Genomic DNA, 20,991 nt, shown 5'->3' with positions numbered 1-20,991 from the left:
AACAGATATATGTGTACAGACATACGTTGGAGATATTGCGGGTTTGGTTCCAGACGACCGCAGCGAAACAAGTCAAATGAATTGTTTGGTTTCCCAGTGCATGTAAAAGTTACATGTTCCCGGTCCTTGTGCAATTAGCACTGTATCTAAAAGAACAATGTAGGGGCGCCTGGGTGGCTCAGTCAGTTAAGCCTCCGACTTTGGCTCAGGTCATGATCTTGCGGTTCGTGGGTTTGAGCCCCACATCAGGCTCCCTGGTGACAGCTCAGAACCTGGAGCCTGTTTCCAATTCTGTGTCTCCCTCTTTCTCTGCCCCTCTCCCGCGCGCTCTCTCTCTCTCTCTCAAAAATAAACGTTAAAAAAATCTCCACTACCTTTTCAAAAATATAAATAAAAGAACAATGTAAATATCTTAATTTGAAAGTACTTTAACTGCTACAAGATGCTTATCATCATGGGAACTGTCAGCCAGTCATATCACTGGTCACAGATCACTGTAACAACTATAAGAATAATGAGTGCAGACCCGCCTGGTGGGCTCGGTTAGTTAAGCATCCGACTCTTGGTTTTGGCTCAGGTCATGATCTCGCAGTTTGTGAGATCGAGCCCCACGTCGGGCTCTGTGCCGACAGCATGGAGCCTGCTTAGGATTCTCTGTCTCCCTCTCTCTCTCTGCCCCTTTTCCTGCACGTGTGTTCTCTCTCTCTCCCTCTCTCTCTCAAAATAAATAAAATTAAAAAAAGATCATGAGTTCGTGAGAATCACCAACGCATGACCCAGGAACACGCAGTGAGCAAATGCTGTTGGAAAAATGGTGCCAACGGGGTGACGCAGGGTTGTCACAGACCTTCAGTCTTAACGCGGTGGCCGTGAAGTGTGATGAAATGAGACATGCCCGTATCTGCCTCTGTTCGGCGTGCGTGTAAAAGAATACTTTCTACATTCTCCCCTCCCTGTCCCAAGAACCGATTTGTGCTACCTCAGGGTTAACGTCGCCGTAGTGGGAATGCTTCTCCTGATGTTGACGTCTCGCTGTGGGACATTTATCACAGCCAAGACGTGACCCCCGAGTGGTGCCGCCAGGGGCCGAGGGAAGGGGCTGGGCAACATCAAGTCTCAGTTACGGAAGATGAGCACGTGCGAGAGGGCCACCAGACGATGTCGTACCTACGGTCAGCAACAGCGCCTTCTACGCTTAAAATTTGTTAAGATAAATCTCATGTTAAGCGTTCTTACCACAGACCGTTTTTAAAAACATCAACCCACTGGGGCTCCTGAGCAGATCAGTTGGTTAAGCGTCCGACTCTTGATTTCAGCGCAGGTCGTGATCTCGCACTTTGTGAGATCGAGCCCCACGTCGGGCTCTGTACTGGCAGCGTGGAGTCTGCTTGGGATTCTCTCTCTTCCTCTCTCTCTCTCTGCCCCTCCCCTGCTCGCTCGCTCTCGCTCTCTCTCTCTCTCTCTCAAAATAAACTTAAACAAAAAAAGCCACATCAACCCACCAAGACACCAGCCTTGGTTCAGAATATTAACCAGACTGCAAACTTCATTTAGATTTCACCAGGTTTTCCACTAGCCCAGGACCTTCATTCTGGCCCAGGACCGCATCCGGGGTCCCACATGACATCTCGCCATCTCGCCATCTCGCTTTGTTTTCTGGGGCTCCTCCAGTGTGACCTTTCCTCACACTTTCCTGGTTTTGCGTGGCCTCGACGCTTTTGAAGAGCAGTGGCCAGGTGCTTTGTAGAAGGTCCCTTGGACTGAGTTCGTCTGATGTTTTCTCATGATTACACTGAGGTTACCTTACACTGAAGGTGGCCCAGAGGTGTCCTGTCACATAGGGGACATCACAGCAGGCGTCCTGTCCTCATCACAGTGACACTGATCTTCATCACTTGGCTAGGGCGGGGTCCGCCAGGTTTCTCCGGGAATAAAGTTCCCCTTCTTCACTCTATCCGCACTATTTGCTGGAAGCAAGTCACTGAGTGAACCCACGTGGATGGCGCGGGGGAGGGGAGGCTCTGCGTCCTGGAGGGAGGACCATGGAAGAATTTACAGATGCGTTAACACCATGGCGGTAATTAACAAGTATTTTGGAGGTGTGACTTTTCTGCTACCCGATGTCCCGCCTCTCCTTGGAGTGTCCCCGGTAATGACGTGTGCATCTGTGGGCCTTGTCTGCGGGGATGATCACCGGGGTGTTCCCATGAAAATCCCATGGTGATTTTCTATTAACGGGGCTGGGTGGTGATTTTTGAAGTTTTCATCCGGGAATCCAGATCACGCCCGTCATAAGTATCCGGTAACTGGCCTCTATTCATTCCTCATGAGTCTGCACGAGAATTTGCGTTTACAAGAGACTTCACGCCTACGACATCACCCAGAGCAGGCTGGTGGCTCACGTGTAGTGAGTGGGGACAGAGCAGGACTGCTCCAGGATGTTGTTAACAGAGGGCCACAGCCAGACAGTCCTTAGAGCACGAGAACCTGTTCAGGACCTGTTGCGGTGGGGAAAGACCTCTAGTGCACCTGGGCCCCATCCCCGATGCAGTGTGGACAAGTGGGGGTTTATAACAAGGGAGTAGGTGGGGGTCAGCAGACGGGTACTTGCCGTGAGGACGCATCACGGGGGATTCTGGCTGAACAGACCTGATAAGATTGCTGCTGCAGGCATTCTGGGTGATCCCCACCCCCCTCAACCCCCCGCCACCTGGGTGGGGCAGGAGGAAATTGGCCGGATATCCAGGGTGATCAGACACGGGGCGGGGGCTTCAAGCTGAAGTGACTTAGCAGGGCTCTGGCTAAAACAGAGCATCTGAGCTGAACTCAGAAGCCCAGAAGTCAAGGCCTAGTTGGACGGAGGGCTCAGAGAGGCGAGAGAGGGTCCTTGGTGCCACCAGGCAGCACCAGAATCAGCCTGGAAGGGAAGGGAGCCTCCCGGGAGTGTGCAGGGCTCACAGTCCGGCCTGTGCCTTCTGGGTGGGACAGGCGCATCTGGATCCTTCCTGCTGCAGAGCTGGGGTGGTCCAGTAGGAGAGTCCAGGGCAAAGGAGGGGGCCCGGGAGAGGGGCCCCAGGGAGCCGGCTGGGCTGTGGGAAGGCAGAGATGAGTCTGGGAGGCGCCAAGGGTGGGGGCCTGTGGGCTTCGAGGCTGGGAGGTCCTACTGGGTTGAATGGGGTTCCCCACAAAATTCGTGTCCACCCGGAACCTTGGAATGTGAGCTTATCTGGAAATGGGGTCTTTGCAGATGTAATTAGTTAAGATGAGGTCATATGGGAATGGGTGAGTCTAATCCAACGACTGGCGTCCTTATAAGAAGAGAGACACAGAGTCAGAAGACAGTCACGTGACCACCAAGGAAGAAGCTGGAGGGATGTGACCACAAGCCCAGGGGAAGCTGGAGTCCCAGAACCTGGAAGAGGCAGGAAAGACCCTGTTCTGGGGCTTTGGCCCTGAGACCTTGATCCAACTTCTGGCCTCCTGAACGTGAGAGAATAAATCTCTGCTGTCTTAAGCCCCCAGCGTGTGGTCGTTTATTTCAGTGGCCCCAGGACACTTGCACAGACTCCTCCGTGATAGAATTGGTATACTTTGTAAGCTTCCAAGACCTTCCGTATTTTGGTCCATGCATGGGTTAAGGGGCCATTCAGGCCTGTGGCCTCTGTCCTGGCTTCTGTTGTCCACACTGTGTGTGTGTGTGGGGGGCACCTGGATTGTGCCAGAGGTGTCCAGGTCCAGGATTTGGGGATCAGGGACAGGCCTGGGCCTGGGCTTCACGGTCCCTTCTCCTCCCGCAGCTCTGCCTGCCCCGGATCCTGCTTTTCCCAAGAGAAGAGGATGGCTGCTGAGTACGTGTCCCCCGGGCCCCAGGTGAGCGGGACCTGAGTACGTGTCCCCCGGGCCCCGGGTGAGCGGGACCTGAGTACGTGTCCCCCGGGCCCCGGGTGAGCGGGACCTGAGTACGTGTCCCCCGGGCCCCGGGTGAGCGGGACCTGAGTACGTGTCCCCCGGGCCCCGGGTGAGCGGGACCTGAGTACGTGTCCCCCGGGCCCCGGGTGAGCGGGACCTTCCTCTTCCCCTGAAAGTGTGCAGTGTGCCCAGAGGACACACTCCTCCAAGAAGTGCATTCCCAGATAGGGAAGGGAGCCCCATTGCTGTGTGGGAGCTCAGGGAGCCTTCCCCGTGAGCGTCTGGGTCCGAGAACCTCTGCTTGTAAGCAGAAGCACAGGCTGCTGTTCATGCGTCTTTCCCCGCAAGACAGCTGAGCTTCTGTCCTCGGCAGGGAGCCCTTCCCCCACCGCGGCGGGGGGCCGCCTGGGAAGCACCGTCTCTTACTTCAGTTGTGGTAAAAGATTCACCATCGTAACCTTCTCTAAGCACACAGCTCAGCGGCACCAGGCGCACTCACAGTGTCGTGCAGCCGCCCCCATCATCCGTCTCCAGAGCTTTGCGTCTCCCCAGACTGAGACCCTGTCCCCATGAAGCACCAACGCCCCAGCCCTGGCTCCCACCATCCGCTCTCTTGTCTCTGTGGACGGGACTCCTCTGGGGAGCCTCTGTGAGTGGGGTCACACGGGACGTGTCCGTCTGTGTCTGGCCTCTGTCACTGTGCACAGTGGCCTCCGGGTCTGTCCACGTGGTGGCAGGCGGCAGGACGTCCTTCCTTCCTGAGGCCGGGTCAGTCTTTGTAAGCCTGGAAGAGCTGTGTTTAATGTGAAGCTGCCTTACAGGCCATGAGCATCAGGACAGCAGAGGTCACCATCCACTGGGACAACACATCTGTGGGGACTGGTAGATGGGGTCCCTGTCCCTTAGCTCTCGGCTTCGGGTGGCAGCCACAAGTCTGAGAAAGTGATCAGTGTCTGCACCAGAAATATAGGGCCGACTGACGGCTCAGGTTCAGGTGGTCCCTGGGGGAACAGGCCCTTTCCTGTGGACATTTGCAGGCGATCCCAAGGGTCCAGTCAGTGTCCTAGATATTGTCCTTGTCGGGGCCCCCTGGAGAGGGGTACTTGATCTGCTCTGGCCACTGCATGGAAGTCCTGGTCATCGCAGGCACACCCACTTTCAGGCCAGCCTGGTGCTCGCTGAGGCTGGCACAGCCCCCGGGGACACTGTCAGGTTTCAGCTTGGAGCCCACGCTGCCCCCGGGACCTGTGGGGTCAGGGTTCAAACAAAGCTGTGGCTTGTCCCTCGGCAGCGGGAGAGCTGAGATGCCACGAGGCCAGGCAGGGTCCCTTCTTATCTGTCTTCGTGTTAAGTAAACGGAGCCACCCAGACCTAGGCAGTCAGGCCGGAGGGTCATTGCCTGTTCAGGCCACGCAGGATTTCACGGGAGCCCCTTAGCAGCTCAGGCCTGCATCTTTATTTATTCATTTATTAAAATTTTTTTTAATGTTTGCTTATTTTTGAGAGAGAGAAATACAGAGCGTGAGCAGGGGAGGAGCAGAGAGAGAGGGAGACACAGAATCCAAAGCAGGCTCCAGGCTCCGAGCCATCAGCACAGAGCCCAATGTTGGGCTCGAACCCACAAACTGTGAGATCATGACCTGAGCTGAAGTTGGACGCTCAACCGACTGAGCCACCCAGGCGCCTCAGGACTGTGCTTTTTAAAAACGAAACCAAAAACCACCTTAACTTCAGCCAGAATGGCTAAAACCAGCCAGCGGGTCCAGCAGGCCTGCTCGCCTGGGGTGGGAGCCATCGCTTTCAAAGTCCATAGGTAACTTTCCCCTCACGACAGACAGCAGCCCAGCTGCTGGTTCCAGCCAGGACGGCTGCAGTAGCCAGCCAGGCACCACACAGTCGCCATCCCCCCTCTACGTGCCCTTCCTTTGCCCATCAGCGCTCTTGCCACATTTCTCCGCTCGTGCGGATCGGCAGGTGTGGCTTCTGGGTTCTCTGACCGTATCACTAGCAGATGCCCTGACCGGCGTGAACTACTCAGCCTCACTGCACCCCGTGAAGCGGAAGGAGTTTCTTCCATTTTCCTTGCATTGAGCAGATGAGGAGGCCACGTCCTGGAAAGTCAGTAATACACGTCCGATCCCACAAGCTACCTCTTTCTAGAATAAGCAGGGGGAGATTCTCAAGTGGGAATGTTGGGCTCACAGATCCAAAAGTGGGACTCACCAGTTCAGTAGGAAACGGGCCATGTGTTCCCGCGAGATCTGCGTGCTAGCAGAATCTGACCTCCGGGCTTCGCTCCCTGCTCCCCGTGGATCTCCTGTTGGCCACGGCCTTCGGCCCTCTTGTAAAAAGGTGGGGGGGGGGGGCTTTCTTGAGCAGAATCGATGTGATATTTTAGGAGCTAGTGACCTTCGAGGATGTGGCCGTGGCCTTCTCCCGAGAGGAGTGGGCCTTGCTGGACCCTGCTCAGAAGAGGCTATACAGAGAGGTGATGCTGGAGACCTACAGGAACCTGGCTGCACTGGGTAAGACCAGCGCCGTGCACGCACCTGCCCATCGGTTCACACGCACGTAGCCTCCGCGGTGTGTCCAGAGCCGTGTTAGGAAGTGGGGGGTTGTTGGTGAATAAGGCAGCTGTGTGGCCCCTGCCCTTGTGGGGTGAGTGGTCCACTGGTTTCTCCAACACTGCAAGTGACCCGATTTCTCCCAGAGCTGCTGCCGAGCCGCACATCTCACCTGAGGCTTAGATAATGTCCCGGAGTCCCCTCGGGTACAGAGTCATCATGAAACATGTTTTTGTATGTGTGGTAAAACATGTATAACATAAAATCTGCCTTTTAAACCATTTTTGGGTATACAATTCACTGGCAGTAATTACATTCAAAATGTGCAGTCACCCCCACCATCTGTTTCTAGAACTTTCCATCTCCCCAGACTGAGACCCTGCCCCTACGAAGCACTGACACCCCGCCCCCTGCCCCACCCCTGGCTCCCACCATCTACTCTCTGTCTCTGTGGACGGGGCTCCTCTAGGGACCCCCTGTGAGTGGGGTCACGTGGGACGTGTCCTTCTGTGTCTGGCTTCTGTCACTGTGCACAGTGTCCTCCGGGTCTGTCCACGTGGTGGCAGGTGGGAGGATGTCCTTCCTGTTTATTATTTATTTATTTATTTATTTAATTTTTAAAGAATGTTTATTTGAGGGGGGGAAGGGCAGAGAGAGAGAGAGAGAGAGAGAGAGAGGGGAACGGAGGATCTGAAGTGAGCTCTCTGCTGACAGCAGACAACCCGACGCAGGGTGGAACTCATGAACCACGAGATCATGATCTGAGCTGAGGTCAGACGTTTAACCAGCTGAGCCACTGAGGCGCCCCTGCCCTTGTTTGTTTGTTTGTTTGTTTAAATGTTTATTTTTGAGACAATGCAAGAGACAGAGCATGAGCGGCAGAGGGGCAGAGAGAGAGGGAGTCACAGAATCTGAAGCAGGCTCCAGGCTCCGAGCTGTCAGCACAGAGCCCGATGTGGGGCTCGAACCCACAAACCGTGAGATCATGACCTGAGCTGAAGTTGGACACCTAACCGACTGAGCCTCCCAGGCACCTCTGCCCTTGGTTTTTATTTTTTTTATTATTTTATTTTATTTTTTTTTAGATATGGTAACAGGATACTAATGAGGTTAACATTTTAATGTTTATTTAGTTCTGAGACAGAGACAGAGTGTGAACAGGGGAGGGTCAGAGAGAGAGGGAGACACAGAATCCGAAGCAGGCTCCAGGCTCTGAGCTGTCAGCACGGAGCCCGACATGGGATTCGACCCCACGAACTGTGAGATCATGACCTGAGCCAAAGTCAGACGCTTAACCGACTGAGCCACCCAGGCGCCCCTGCCCTTGTTTTTTTTTTTTTTTTTTTTTCCCAACGTTTATTTATTTTTTGGGACAGAGAGAGACAGAGCATGAACGGGGGAGGGGCAGAGAGAGAGGGAGACACAGACTCGGAAACAGGCTCCAGGCTCCGAGCCGTCAGCCCAGAGCCTGACGCGGGGCTCAAACTCACGGACCGCGAGATCGTGACCTGAGCCGAAGTCGGACGCCTAACCGACTGAGCCACCCAGGCGCCCCTGCCCTTGGTTTTTAAAGCCGAGTAATATTTCAGTGTGTGGATGGACCCCATTTTATTTATCTACACATCCACGGGTGGACACATTGTAGCTGCTGAGAATCATGCTCCCGTGAACACAGATGTGCAAATAGCACTTTGAGTTCCTGCTTTCATCTTTCTCGGGTGCACACCTAGGGGCAGACTTGCTAGGTCATATGGAGACTCTGTGCTTCCCTTTGTGAGAAACCGCCAGACTGTGTTTCACCATCTTACCAGCCACGCACAAGGATTCCGCTTGGCCCACATCCTCTCTAATCCTTATTTTCTGTTTTTGCTTAAAAAAAAAAAAAAAAAATTACAGGGCGCCTGGGTGGCTCAGTCGGTTGAGCGTCTCACTTCAGCTCACGTCGTGATCTCGCGGTTCGTGACTTCGAGCCCCGCGTCAGCCTTTGTGCTGATAGTGCAGAGCCTGCTTGGGATTCTCTGTCTCCCTTTCTGTCTGCCTTTCCCCTCCTCACACGTGTGTGTGTGTGTGTGTGTGTCAAAAATAAATGAACATTAAAAAAATAATAGCTATCCTATTAAGTGTGAAATGGTGTTTCACTGTGGTTTTGATTTGCGTTTCCCTGATGCCTAATGATGTTGAGCATCTTTTCGTGTGCTTGTTGGCCACTTGTAGATCTCCTTGGGGAAATGTGAGAGCCACAAGGTTTCTTTAATTAGTATTTTTTACCGTTTGCTTAGTTTTGAGAGAGAGAGAGAGAGACAGAGCATGAGCAGGGGAGGGGCAGGGAGAGAGGGTGACACAGAATCCCATGCAGCCTCCAGGCTCTGAGCTGTCAGCACAGAGCCCGACGCGGGGCTCGATCCCACGAACTGTGAGATCATGACCTGAGCCGAGATCAAGAGTTGGGTGTTTAACTGACTGAGCCCCCCAGGTGCCCCGAGGTCTGCAAGTTTTTAATTAGGAAAATAAAATCTTCAGCTTGGTCAACACGCCATGTCTCCAGTGTGCTCTTGTCTCTTCCAGAAACCTTGAAGACCCGAAGTGCTGATGCAGGCATTGAGTTTGGTGCACTGTCCGCAACCCAAGCCTCTCAGGCCGCCGGTCCTTCCCCGTGGGTGGGGGGTTCACTCTTTCTACCAGTGGTGCCTTTCCAGCTGGAGCAAGGAGTAGCTGTGTGGTTGGGGGGGGAAGGAACTCCCCAAACCTCCTGTTCAGGTGAGAGCCAGGCAGATACGAGCCACTGAATGGGGGCGGCGTCTTGGGGACTGCAGGTCACAGGTCTCTCCACAGACGCCCTCTTGCATAAGGAGAAGGTTGAGGTCTTTGGTTGCAGTTTCTCAGATACCTTCCTTCATTCTCCAGCAGGCTTGTCCTGTGCGCTGACTTCTATAAGCCTTTGGGTGCAGAGGAAATATATCTCATTTCTTTCTTTTCTTTTTCCTTTTTTTTCTTTTTTTAATGTTTATTTGAGGGAGGGAGAGAGAGAGAGAGAACGAACATGAGTGGGGGAGGGGCAGAGAGAGGGGGAGACACAGAATCTGAAACAGGCTCCAGGCTCTGAGCTGTCAGCACAGAGCCCGACGCGGGGCTCAAATCCACGGACCGCGAGATCGTGACCTGAGCCGAAGTCGGACGCTCAACCGACTGAGCCCCCCGGGCGCCCCTCATTTCCTTCTAGAAGCTATTCTACCTGTGTTTCTTGTTACATATCTTCCCTCTCTGCCTTCTTGATAATTCTTTCTCCTTGCCATTCTCATCCCCCCTCCTTTGTGGGGCCATCCCTTCTACATTTACATTCCCCCCTGTTTTCCATCATCGGCAAACTTCTTACACTGCGTCCTGGCCTCGGGAGCTTTTCCTGTTTTCTCCCTGTGTTGAGCGCTGATACTTGAACGCGGATTCACCTGTACCTCATGCATGTTGGAAGTACTTTTGTGCCGCCATTATTAAGTTAAAAGTTTCTTCTCTCCCCCCCTTTTCTCAATTTATTTCAGATTTGGCTGCCATACTGAAAAGCCAAGAGTCATCTTGTAAGAAGGTGGTTTGGGGGGAAGAACCACCCAGTGGTATGACTATAGTAAAGCTTCCCAAAGGAGACTGGGGCTATGGTCAACTTGAGGAGAATCGTGAAGCCCTGCACAGGCTTTTGAGGCAGCTGGCGTACCCCCAGGCGGAGGTGTTTGCTCAAAGGGAGACCACTGCCTGGCATGAGTTTGGGGAAGCCTGTAGTATGAGCTCAGACCTTGCTTTATCTCAAGGAGGTTCTATAGAAGAACATTCCCACGACTGTGGTCTAGATATTGAGAGTTTGGTAGCTAATCCATTCTTAAACCATCATCGGATGGCATATACAGATCAGAGACCCTGTGAAGGGAACGAATGTGGAAAAGACGTCAGCCACAATAGTGCCTTCAGTCAACACAACAGAGCCGCCGAAAGCGGGGAATCATTTCCTCACGGTATGGCTCTCACAACACACAACATGGTGAATACAGCGGGGAAACCCTACGAATGTCACCACTGCGGGAAAGTGTTTAACCGGAGGCATTCCCTGAGTGAGCATCAGAGAATCCATACAGGAGAGAGACCATATGAATGTCAGGAATGTGGGCGAGCCTTTACGCACAGCTCAACCCTCACACGACACTTGAGAACTCATACTGGAGAGAAACCCTATGCGTGCGGCGAATGTGGGAAAGCCTTCAACAGGATTTCGTCTCTCACCCAGCACCAGAGGATTCACACAGGGGAAAAGCCCTACAAATGCAAAGACTGCGGAAAGTCCTTCTGCCAGAGTTCTTACCTGGTCTTGCACAAGAGAACGCATACAGGCGAGAAGCCCTATGAATGTAACGAGTGTGGAAAGGCCTTCAGTGATCGTTCCTCGCTTAACCAACACGAGCGGACTCACACCGGTGAGAACCCCTATGAATGTAATCAGTGTGGAAGAGCCTTCAGTCAGAGGTCTTCCCTCGTTAGGCACGAGAGGACTCACACTGGAGAGAAACCGTACGGCTGTAGCGAATGTGGGAAAGCGTTCAGCCAGAGCTCGTCCCTTATCACACATCAGAAAACTCACACCAGTCAGAAAACCTATAAAATAATTGATTGTGGGAAAGCTTTCTATCAGAGCAGCAACCTCATTGGGTTTTAGAGACCACTTGCTGCCTGTTAGGTACCTTTTAGCTCTCCGCTACAGAAGTATGGTTAGATTTTGCCCTTCTGATTGGACTGTTTGAAAAGAAGTAGGCTTCTGCACGTTCTTTTTAAAAAAAATTTTTTTAACGTTTATTTATTTTTGAGACAGAGAGAGACAGAGCGTGAACGGGGGAGGGGCAGAGAGAGAGGGAGACACAGAATCTGAAACAGGCTCCAGGCTCTGAGCGGTCAGCACAGAGCCTGATGCGGGGCTCGAACTCACAGACCGTGAGATCATGACCTGAGCCGAAGTCGGACGCTCAATCGCTCAATTGACTGAGCCACCCAAGCGCCCCATGCACGTTCTTGAAGAAAAGCTCCGAGGTCTAGATCTGAGAAGGGACCTTTTAGTGGGGGAAATTGCCATTGAGCTATGCCGAGTGGGGCGTGTCCTTTTGGAAAAGATTGATAAATGTGAACAGCAATGTGGAAAGGGATTTTGCTGAGAATCGTCATACTAATTTAGTTGTTGAAACAGAGTACCTTTTGTTTCAAAATTCAGTATTTAAAAAAATGTTTATTATGGGAAGAGATTATGCTAGCAAGAGAGGGGCAGAGAAAGATGGGGAGAGAGAGAGAGAGAGAGAGAGAGAGAGAGAGAAAGGGAGAGGGAGAGGGAGAGAGAATCCCAAGCTGACAGCACAGACGCAGGGCTCGAGCCCACCAACCACGAGATCACGACCTGAGCCGAATTTGGACGCTTAACTGACTAAGCCACCCAGGTGCCCCCAATTCAGTACTTTTGTTTCAATAGTCTGTTTCAGTATTTTACTTAGTCATCCTGCCCCTGTCGGTCCCTTAGCTAGGTGCTAACTTGTTTCGGCTGTGTCAACACAGAACGTGTGCTCACACGGAAAGAGCTTTGGGTGCACAGTGAAAAATAAAGCGTGCAAAATGGTATGTGTGACTCCGTCCAGTGTATTCTGAATATGTACATAAACGGACAAAGGCTGGGCAGAGATGTGGAGGAACTGGACAGAGTTTGTTTGTCAGAGTTACCTGACGATGTGTGGTTTCCTGCCTTTTGTCATTTTGTCTGGCGTTGCTATAATCGTTTTGACGGTAGGTAGAAATCAAACGACCCCAAGGGATATCGGGTTTCTTTGATCAGGATTGCTGATGCCATGGTGGGGAGGGTAGAGTGCAGTCGGTCTCGGGACAGTGGGGAGTGGAGCAGCCTTTGACAGCTTGGGAGAAATCCCACCCACGAGGCGGACTTGCCTGAGTGGAGACCGAGAGCTCTTATGTGTACCATCACCAGCACCAGCGTCACCTGGTGGTTGCTTGCTCTGTTTCCAGCACTTCTGTGTGGTTCATCATTGACTCTCACCAAGCCCAAGAGATAGTAGCTGTTCACATGCCGACATTACAAAAGGGCAAACAGAGATAAGGGAGCTTGTCCAGAGTCAGATGACTAGACGGTGCCGGACCCAGGATTTGAACCTGAACGACCTGTACAAGGGCCCATGCCACATTTGGATGCAGGGGGACTGTGCTTTCTAAATTCTCCCTTGGAAGTCATTTGACCTTTGTCTAGATCTTCCCCTTTCTCTGCGGCTGATGAGGAAGGTTGCCTGTCGGGTCTCCTCTCACCTAAGTGGTACTTGATCACGTCGTTTGTTGCTGCCTTTCTCTAAAGTAGGGATCCCTCATCTGGTGTCTGTGTAGACCCTACTGGGCTGACGGATACGTTTCTTTAAGGGCTCCACGAACAGTCTTGTGCTCGACGCAGGATGTATGTTGGGGCATAGCGCGTCATCTGGGGAAGCATCTGTAGCTTTCATCCAGTTCTGAGGGCTGGCTGATGTCGGGGTGTCACAAGCGCACTGTTTTCCGGTCTCTATCCCTTGCTCCCTCCAACAGTTGTGGGGAACTCCTTGTGCTAGGTGGCTGTGTGTAAGGTGGATGAGGTGTCTGCCCTCCCTGCACATGTATTCGAGGAGTGGGGAAGCAGGACGGCCTTGTCGGTTGTGATATGTGCAGTCACCCAAGTGTGTCTCACAAAGGTCCTGTGATTGGTTAAATACTCTAGTGTATCCATATTGATATTCTTTTTTTTTTATGTTTATTTTTGAGAGAGACAGCATGAGCTGAGCAGGGGCAGAGAGACGGAGACACAGAATCAGAAGCAGGCTCCAGGCTCTGAGCTGTCAGCACAGAGCTTGAGGCAGGGCTCGAACCCACGAACCATGAGATCATGACCTGAGCCGAAGTCTGGTGCTTAACCGACTGAGCCACCCAGGTGCCCTATATATATATGTATGTTTTTTAATGTTTATTTTTGAGAGAGAGAGCACAAGCAGGATACAGGCAGAGAGAGGGAGAGAGAATCCCAGGCAGGTTCTGTGCCATCAGCATTGAGCCTGACACAGGGCTTGATCCCACAAATCATGAGATCATGACCTGAGCCAAAATCAAGAGTTGGACGATTAACCGACTGAGCCGCCCAGGTGCCCCCCATCTTGATATTCAGAGGATCCCCCTGCTATGTTTTCATTTTGCAGTGAACTCTGCTCATTGTATAGCCAGATCCATGATGGAGTGACGGGCAGGAACAGATGTGAAATCGCTAACCAAATACTTTAATTAAATAATTGCAGATTTTGGTAGTGCTCTTGGGGACGTAAACAGGATGATGCCGTGATAGATAAAAAGAGAGTGACTAACCTCGGGGCCTTTCTGACAACCTGATATTTAATTTGAAATGTGAGTCACTGGAGCTTCCAAGGTGAGGCCTTTAACCAGAGGAAAGCTTTCGTTTAGCTTTGTTTTCACATATTTCAAAACTATTTAGAGGGGCACCTGGCTGGCTCAGTTAGTAGAGTGTGTGACTCTTGATCTCAAGGTTGTGAGATTATGGACACGGAGCCCATTAAGAAAAATATTTACAACATTTTTTTTTATTTATCTCAAAGTATTTTGAGAGAGAATGTATATATATATATTTTCAATTTCTTGGTGTTTAAATGCCCATCTCCCTCTCTTTAAAAACACATTCTTTTTCTTGTCTGATTGCAATGGCTCAATCCTTTAGTACAATATTGAACAGGAGTGTTGAGAACACACCTCCTTGCTTTATTCCAGATCTTAGGGAAAAGCATTCAGTCCTTCACCATGGAGTATGATGTTTTCTGTGGGCTTTCTGTAGATCCCCATTATCTTTATTATCTTGTTAAGTTTCTGCTTTATTGTGCTGTGGTCTGAGAATGTGTCTACTGTCCTGAATCTTTGAAACGTGTTGAGTTTCATTGTGTGGTGTACCCTGTGATCAAGTTTTAAAACGTTCTCTAGATCTTAGGGAGAAGCTGTGTTCTTTGTTTTTATGCTTTGGAATCTGGCTTGCCTGCTGCATCAACCTTTTTAATCATTGGCTGTCAAATTTCACGTCAGGACGTTCAGATTTAACAAGTTAGAGTTGGTGCCCAGTAATGTGCATTAAATTTTTTTTTAAAAATGTTTATTTATTTTTGAGAGAAAGACAGAGTGCTAACAGCAGATGGGCAGAGAGAGGGGGAGACACAGAATCCAAAGCAGGCTCCAGGCTCTGAGCTGTCAGCACAGAGCCCGATGTGGGGCTTGAACCCACGAACCGTGAGATCATGACCTGAGCCCAAGTAGGACGCTTAACCGACTGAGCCACCCAGGCACCCCACCTCTACTTTTTAAACAAAACTAGCCTTTAATTTTGGAATAATTTTTCACCTCCTGTGAATTTCAACCTTTAAAATTCCTTGCATCTCTCATTTTTAGTACATAATTGAATTTTGCTTTAGGATTCAAAGCAGAAAATCCATTTGTTTTTAAAGGACACATTTATGCCAATTATTGTTTTGATAAATGTTGTTGGCTTTAATTCTGATGTATTTTATGTCGTTTTTCTTATTTTTGAAGCTTTTATTTTCTGTCTTCTACTGTTGTTTGTATTGGTGGAGTGTATTTCTTTGCTGGTGTTTTTGGAAGGTGTATTTCCTGCTTCAGTTTCTTTTGGCATTTTATTTTATTACATTAAACCCTATAATGAAACCTGTAGTGATTATCAATATTAAGCAGCTTTTGTAGGATAAAAAGGTCGAGTCACAGAGTGTGTATAGTATATAAGGGCACTTTAAAATTGAAAGTCAGGAAAATGTTATATGTAGTTTGTGGATCCAAATGTATGTCATGGCAATAATATGCACTAAATTTGTGATTATGGTTTCCTCTGGGAGGACGTGGAAGGGATCTTGGGATTCTGGAGGTGATACACAGGGTGTTTCAACTCTATCTGTGATGTTTTCTTTCTATTTTATCTTATTTTATTTATTTTTTATGTTTATTTATTTTTAAGAAAGAGAGAGAGAGAGAGAGAGAGAGAGAGAGAGACCGCGTGAGCGGGCAAGGGGCAGAGAGAGAGGGAGACACAGAATCTGAAGCAGGCTCCAGGCTTCGAGCGGTCAGCACAGAGCCTGACACGGGGCTCAAACCCATGAACTGTGAGATCATGACCCGAGCCGAAGTCGGATGCTCAACCCACTGAGCCACCCAGGCGCCCCTGTAAAGTATCAGATTTCTTTCAAGAAATCGGATAGAGGATGGTAAACCGATAGGATTTCATACATCTTGGCAGTAGATACATGAGTATTGAAAATGTTGCAGCATGTTCTGTATGGTTGAAATGTTGGGGGACGGGTTGAAAGTGCTCCCCTTCTCCCCCTGTTGTGGTTATCATTAGGAGATACTTCTTTGAGGAATGCAAAAACCAGCCCTCCCAACGCCTTACGAATGGATGCTTACTGTTTGGATAAAATCTCTAGTCAGAATATCATCCATCTGAAAAGTGCTACCTTTCAAACACAAAGATGCAAAGACATTGTTCTCTAAAAAACGGTCAGATCGTTCCAAGATGCGCCGCTGTGGGAGCAGAGTCATGTTGAAGGAGCCCGTGGAAAGTTCAAAGTCGTCTCACAAAAACTCAGGCTGGGAAGAGGCGTTCTTTGTGCCCCATGCTGAGGCATTTTCCTCTGCTTCAGAGCCATCTTATGAACTTCCTGTGACTGCTGTAACAAATTCCTGCATACTTAGTGACTTAACCAATTTCTTACAACAGTTCTGGAGGTCAGAAGTCTAAAATCAAGGTGTTGGCAAGGCCGTCTTCTTCTTTTTTTTTTTTTTTTTTGACGTTTTTTTATTTTTGATACAGAGAGAGACAGAGCATGAACGGGGGAGGGGCAGAGAGAGAGGGAGACACAGAATCGGAAGCAGGCTCCAGGCTCTGAGCCATCAGCCCAGAGCCTGATGCAGGGCTCGAACTCATGGACCGCGAGATCGTGCCCTGAGCTGAAGTCGGCCGCTTAACCAACTGAGCCACCCAGGCGCCCCCTAAAATCAAGGTGTTGGCAAGGCCGTCTTCTTTTTGGAGACCCTAAGAGAATCTCTTCCCTCACCTTTATCTGGCTTCTAGAAGCCACCCAAACTCCTTGGCCTGAGATCCCTCCGACATCCTCACAGCCAGCAGCTGGGGGTCTGACCATCTCTCTGACTCCTACCCCCTGCCTTTGTCTCCTGAGGACCTCCTGAGGATGCTGGGCTGCCTGGGAACCCAGGGTCACCCCCGCCTCAGGGCCCTTAATCCCTTCTGCAAAGTCCCTTTTGCCATGTCCGGGGCCATGTTCACAGGTTCTGGTGATCACCACGTGTGCACCTTTATTCTGCCGGCCACATCTTTCATACTTGGCTTTATGATGTGGGGTTGGAGTGGGCTGAACATGCAGGAAACCACATTTCTACTTCGCCAGCGGCTCCCCGAATACTAGAACCTTCTAACCGCAGGGTGGATGGAGGGCGCAGGAGGGAGAAGGGGTCTGCGCCTTCCTGTCCTGTCACTCTGTGCGTTTGAGAATGCCTTTGTTACCTCCACACATGAATCACATCTCAAATAACTTGACTCACACTTCTTTCCCCTCAGGCTGCTACAGTTTTACTTTGCTCTCTGTGCAATGAATGTTTTGTGAAGAATTCCCAGATCAGCCTCATTTTTCACCTTAATGAATGAAATGACATGTCCTTTATGAGTGATGCTTACAGGGTAGTTATCTGAACACACTATGGCAGGCAGACGGTGCTGGAGGTTCGTGCCAGAACCCAGTCTTAAGGCAGACTTCTAAATCTCATGCTGATTTATTGAAATTTGGCTTTCATTATTAATCCATATTAAGCGAAAAAGTATATAATCATACTTTAAATAGCTTATGAATCCAACAAGTCATTTATTTTTAACTCGAAGCTTTTTATGTATTAATTTTCTAAACACTCATTTTTATGACAGCGTATAAAACCTTTTTGCAAACCCCCTCGATTTTTTTTTTTTTTAATTCTGTTTGTAAATCAAGTAAGTGGTACCAAGCGTTTGGACGTCCAGACCCAGCCTAGGCACAGTTTTCTTAAGCGGGTAGGCCTTATTAGATACCTTGGGTGTTAAGCCCCCATTTATTAAGTGTTTTCAGGTCCGTCCCAAAGCCTTACAGAAACTTTCCTGTTGTTTCAAATCAGTTAAGATAGGAACTCAATTGCCTCGGGGACATCACGCTTTTAGTCTGCAGAATTCCCTGGGGACACAACAGAACCCTGATTCGAAATACATCTCTCTGCAGCGTAAAACGCACACCCGCGGGTTTCAAAAGCTGCCCGCACTGGGGCGGGGCGCCCGGTCCCGATCCCCCGCGATTAGCGGACCTCCAGCACCGGGACGGGGTCGGAGCCTCAGATGTCAAAGGTCACTCCTGAACCCCGAGCCCGACCCGGCCTTCCGTGCGGTGACGTCACCGCGTAGGGTCTTTGTTCTTGAACAAAGAGTACTCGTCCACGGTCACCTCGCCTCCGGGCCTTGCGGCCCTGTCTTCTCGGTCCCGGCTCCGGGCAGGGGACGCTCCGCGGCGAAACCGAGTCAGGTGGTCAGGGCCTGCCACGCCGCGCCACCTGGAGGCTCAACTCCCGGCGCACATCCGGAGCGCGCGGGTCAGCCACGTGTGTCGGGACTGCCTGTCGCTCAGGTGCAGGGGTGTGGTCACGGAGAACCGTCCAATCAGAACGATTGGCGTTCTGAAACCAGGGCGTTTCTCGAAACACAATCAGAGGCCCCGGGGCGGTGCTTGGAGAACTAGCCAATCAGGAGCTTGGGTGAGGAGCACTGTCCAATCAAGGGCACCAGAGGCGGGTCTCGGAAAACTATCCAATCAGAAGCCCTGGGAGAGGGAGGACTCCGAGCACCATCTAATCAGGGCGCGGGGGCCCGGAACACCGTCCAATCAGGCGCGGGGGCGGGCGCGCTTGCGGCCGCGTGGACGTGGCTCCGGGCAGGTCCCGGGGGCTCCTGCGCACCTGCCCGCGCGGACCCAGGTGTCCTCCTCTCACCTGCTCGGCCTTCGGGCCCGCGGGGAAGACGTCTTCCCCGGAGAGCTCGGAGCCGGGCCCCGACATGGTGAGTGCGCGCGGCCCGGGCCGAGACCGGGAGTAGCTGGTTCCATCCGGCCGGAACCCGCTCCCTGCGGCCGCGGCCCTGGTGTCCCCGTCCCCGGGGCTCCCGACCCGAGTCTCCGCCTTCGGGCGAGGGAGGGGGGGATGTTGGGGACTCGCAGTCCCGGGTTGCCCCCCACCTCGGGGGGCGGGCGAGGAGTGCGGGGGGACCTGTCTGGGGCCCTGGGCTCGGGGTGGGGGGACCCCCTGACAGATCATTGGCCCCAGGTAACCGCTCCTGGGAGGGACGTGGCAGACAGCGGACTGGATCTGGGGCTGAGGGGAGAGGCGGTTCCGGCGCCTGGGTTCCCCTGCGGGGGGCTGGTGCGGCCTCCTGCGAAGCGTCATGCCCTCCCCTCAACACCTGCAGCGGGCCCGGGGTCGGCGCCCTTTGTTCGGGGGTGCAGTGCGGGGGCTCTGCACCGCGCCTGCCTGGTTCGGCTCCCCCCCCCCCGAGAAGATGTATTCACTTACCGGAACCTCGGTGTTTTAGCAGATGTCAAACCCGTTTAGTTAATAGCGCGAAGGCGAGCATGAAATGTTTTCAAAGGAGTGGATTTCAGAAAAACAAGAAAATGTCTTACATTCCATTTGTTAAACGTTCTCTGGAAGTCCGTCCCCGTGTGTAGTAAGTTTCTCGGGTCTGTGCCGTTGGGTGATGACAGGTGGAATCCCGGGCCTCCCCGGGAAAGGCTTTCTGGGGAAAAGAGTGTCCGAGGAATAGAGAACATCTCCCTTCCCGTGGGCTGCGGAGGAACGAATACCCTTCCGCAAAGCGTGGTAGGTCAGTTGGTACATTAGAAGGATAAACCAGTCTGTGAGATTGGTGGGCCAGTCTCGTTGAGTTGGCCGCGTGGAGCGTTTGTGACAGTACCCTTTCCTTTTATTGCTGATACACTTTGCTGTAATGTGCAACAAATTAGTGTCCATGGAAGGGGTAGGAATGCAAGCATCTTTGTTATTTAGAAGTCAGTCTATCACTGTCTCATGAATTAAAGTGTTCATCATTTCTGCCTCCGCTCTTCAGGGGCTGTCCCGCCGTGAATCGAGTTTCCCCGTAGGCCTGGACCCGTTTCCCATTGATTCGGCCATCTTCCATCATGTCGGAGTGCTATTGCCTTAAAATCCCGAGTGTCGGCAGGCCCTGCCTTGTTATTTAGAACACTTTGCCTGTCCTTGGACATTTGTTCTTCTTGTTAGATTTGCAGAATTACTCTTTGTCTAGTCCCCCCCAAAAAACCACACTTGGGCTTGTGGGTTTAATAGAATATTACGAAGACTGTAGGTCTGTCTTGGGAGGGTTGGTATCTTAGTAACAGTGAGATCTTGTCTCTGTGCTTTCTTTCCATTTATTTCTTTTTGGGTATTAACCCTTAATGGTTTCAGATTTTTCCATCTGGCTCTTTCTATAGCTTTCATTTTACTTATTTGATACTACTGAAATTTGGTTTTCACCATGGTATGTGTCATCTTTTTTAAATGAATTTTTGACTTGCTGTTAATGAAATTTGGTTTCATATTGAATTTTTATCCTGGAATCTTGTTAAAAATCTTATTTTGTGACTGTCATTTTTGTTACGTCGGTGTCCCGTATATAGTTTTTAAACAATTTTTTTTTAACGTTTATTTATTTTTGAGACAGAGAGAGACAGAGCATGAACAAGGGAGGGGCAGAGAGAGAGGGAGACACAGAATCTGAAACAGGCTCCAGGCTCTGAGCAGTCAGCACAGAGCCCGGCGTGGGGCTCGAACTCACGGACCGTGAGATCATGACCTGAGCCGAAGTCAGACGCTTAACTGACCGAGCCACCCAGGCGCCCCCCGTATATACAGTTTTTAAGCTTAGGCACGAAGACCAGTGTTTGTTTTCTAGTATTGGACCTGTGTTTATTTTCTGGTGGTACCGGATCAGATCTCTAGTATAATGTTGATTAAATCAAGAGGGAGGTGCCGGGCATACTTGATTTGTACCCAATTGTTTTGGAGGAAACAATGAACTTCATACCGTTTTATATGATCTTTATTCTGTTTTTTTTTTTTTTAACGTTTATTTATTTTTGGGACAGAGAGAGACAGAGCATGAATGGGGGAGGGGCAGAGAGAGAGGGAGACACAGAATCGGAAACAGGCTCCAGGCTCTGAGCCATCAGCCCAGAGCCCGACGTGGGGCTCGAACTCACGGACCGCGAGATCGTGACCTGGCTGAAGTCGGCCGCTTAACCGACTGCGCCACCCAGGCGCCCCATCTTTGTTCTGTTTTGAACCTTCTTTCATTGGTTTTCCTTGA

At 51.1% G+C, this 20,991-nt stretch overlaps 1 protein-coding gene across 1 annotated transcript in view; it reads left to right on the top strand.

The window, feature by feature from the left end:
• The first annotated feature begins 1,448 nt into the window (after window positions 1-1,448).
• The window catches only part of LOC106982162 (uncharacterized), a 30,582-nt gene continuing 11,039 nt past the window's right edge, over window positions 1,449-20,991 (top strand). The window contains exons 1-7 of the mRNA XM_053220312.1: window positions 1,449-3,870; window positions 6,308-6,434; window positions 9,039-9,230; window positions 10,010-11,166; window positions 16,760-16,868; window positions 18,043-18,241; window positions 18,465-18,669. Of these exons, the coding sequence (XP_053076287.1) occupies window positions 3,838-3,870; window positions 6,308-6,434; window positions 9,039-9,230; window positions 10,010-11,166; window positions 16,760-16,868; window positions 18,043-18,241; window positions 18,465-18,669 (2,022 nt within the window). The 5' untranslated portion in view covers window positions 1,449-3,837. The remainder of the gene's footprint in view (window positions 3,871-6,307; window positions 6,435-9,038; window positions 9,231-10,009; window positions 11,167-16,759; window positions 16,869-18,042; window positions 18,242-18,464; window positions 18,670-20,991) is intronic.

Source organism: Acinonyx jubatus, chromosome A2 (assembly GCF_027475565.1).
Source record: "Acinonyx jubatus isolate Ajub_Pintada_27869175 chromosome A2, VMU_Ajub_asm_v1.0, whole genome shotgun sequence".
NCBI classification, from domain to species: domain Eukaryota; kingdom Metazoa; phylum Chordata; class Mammalia; order Carnivora; family Felidae; genus Acinonyx; species Acinonyx jubatus.
This window is presented reverse-complemented; position numbering and strand designations above follow the sequence as displayed.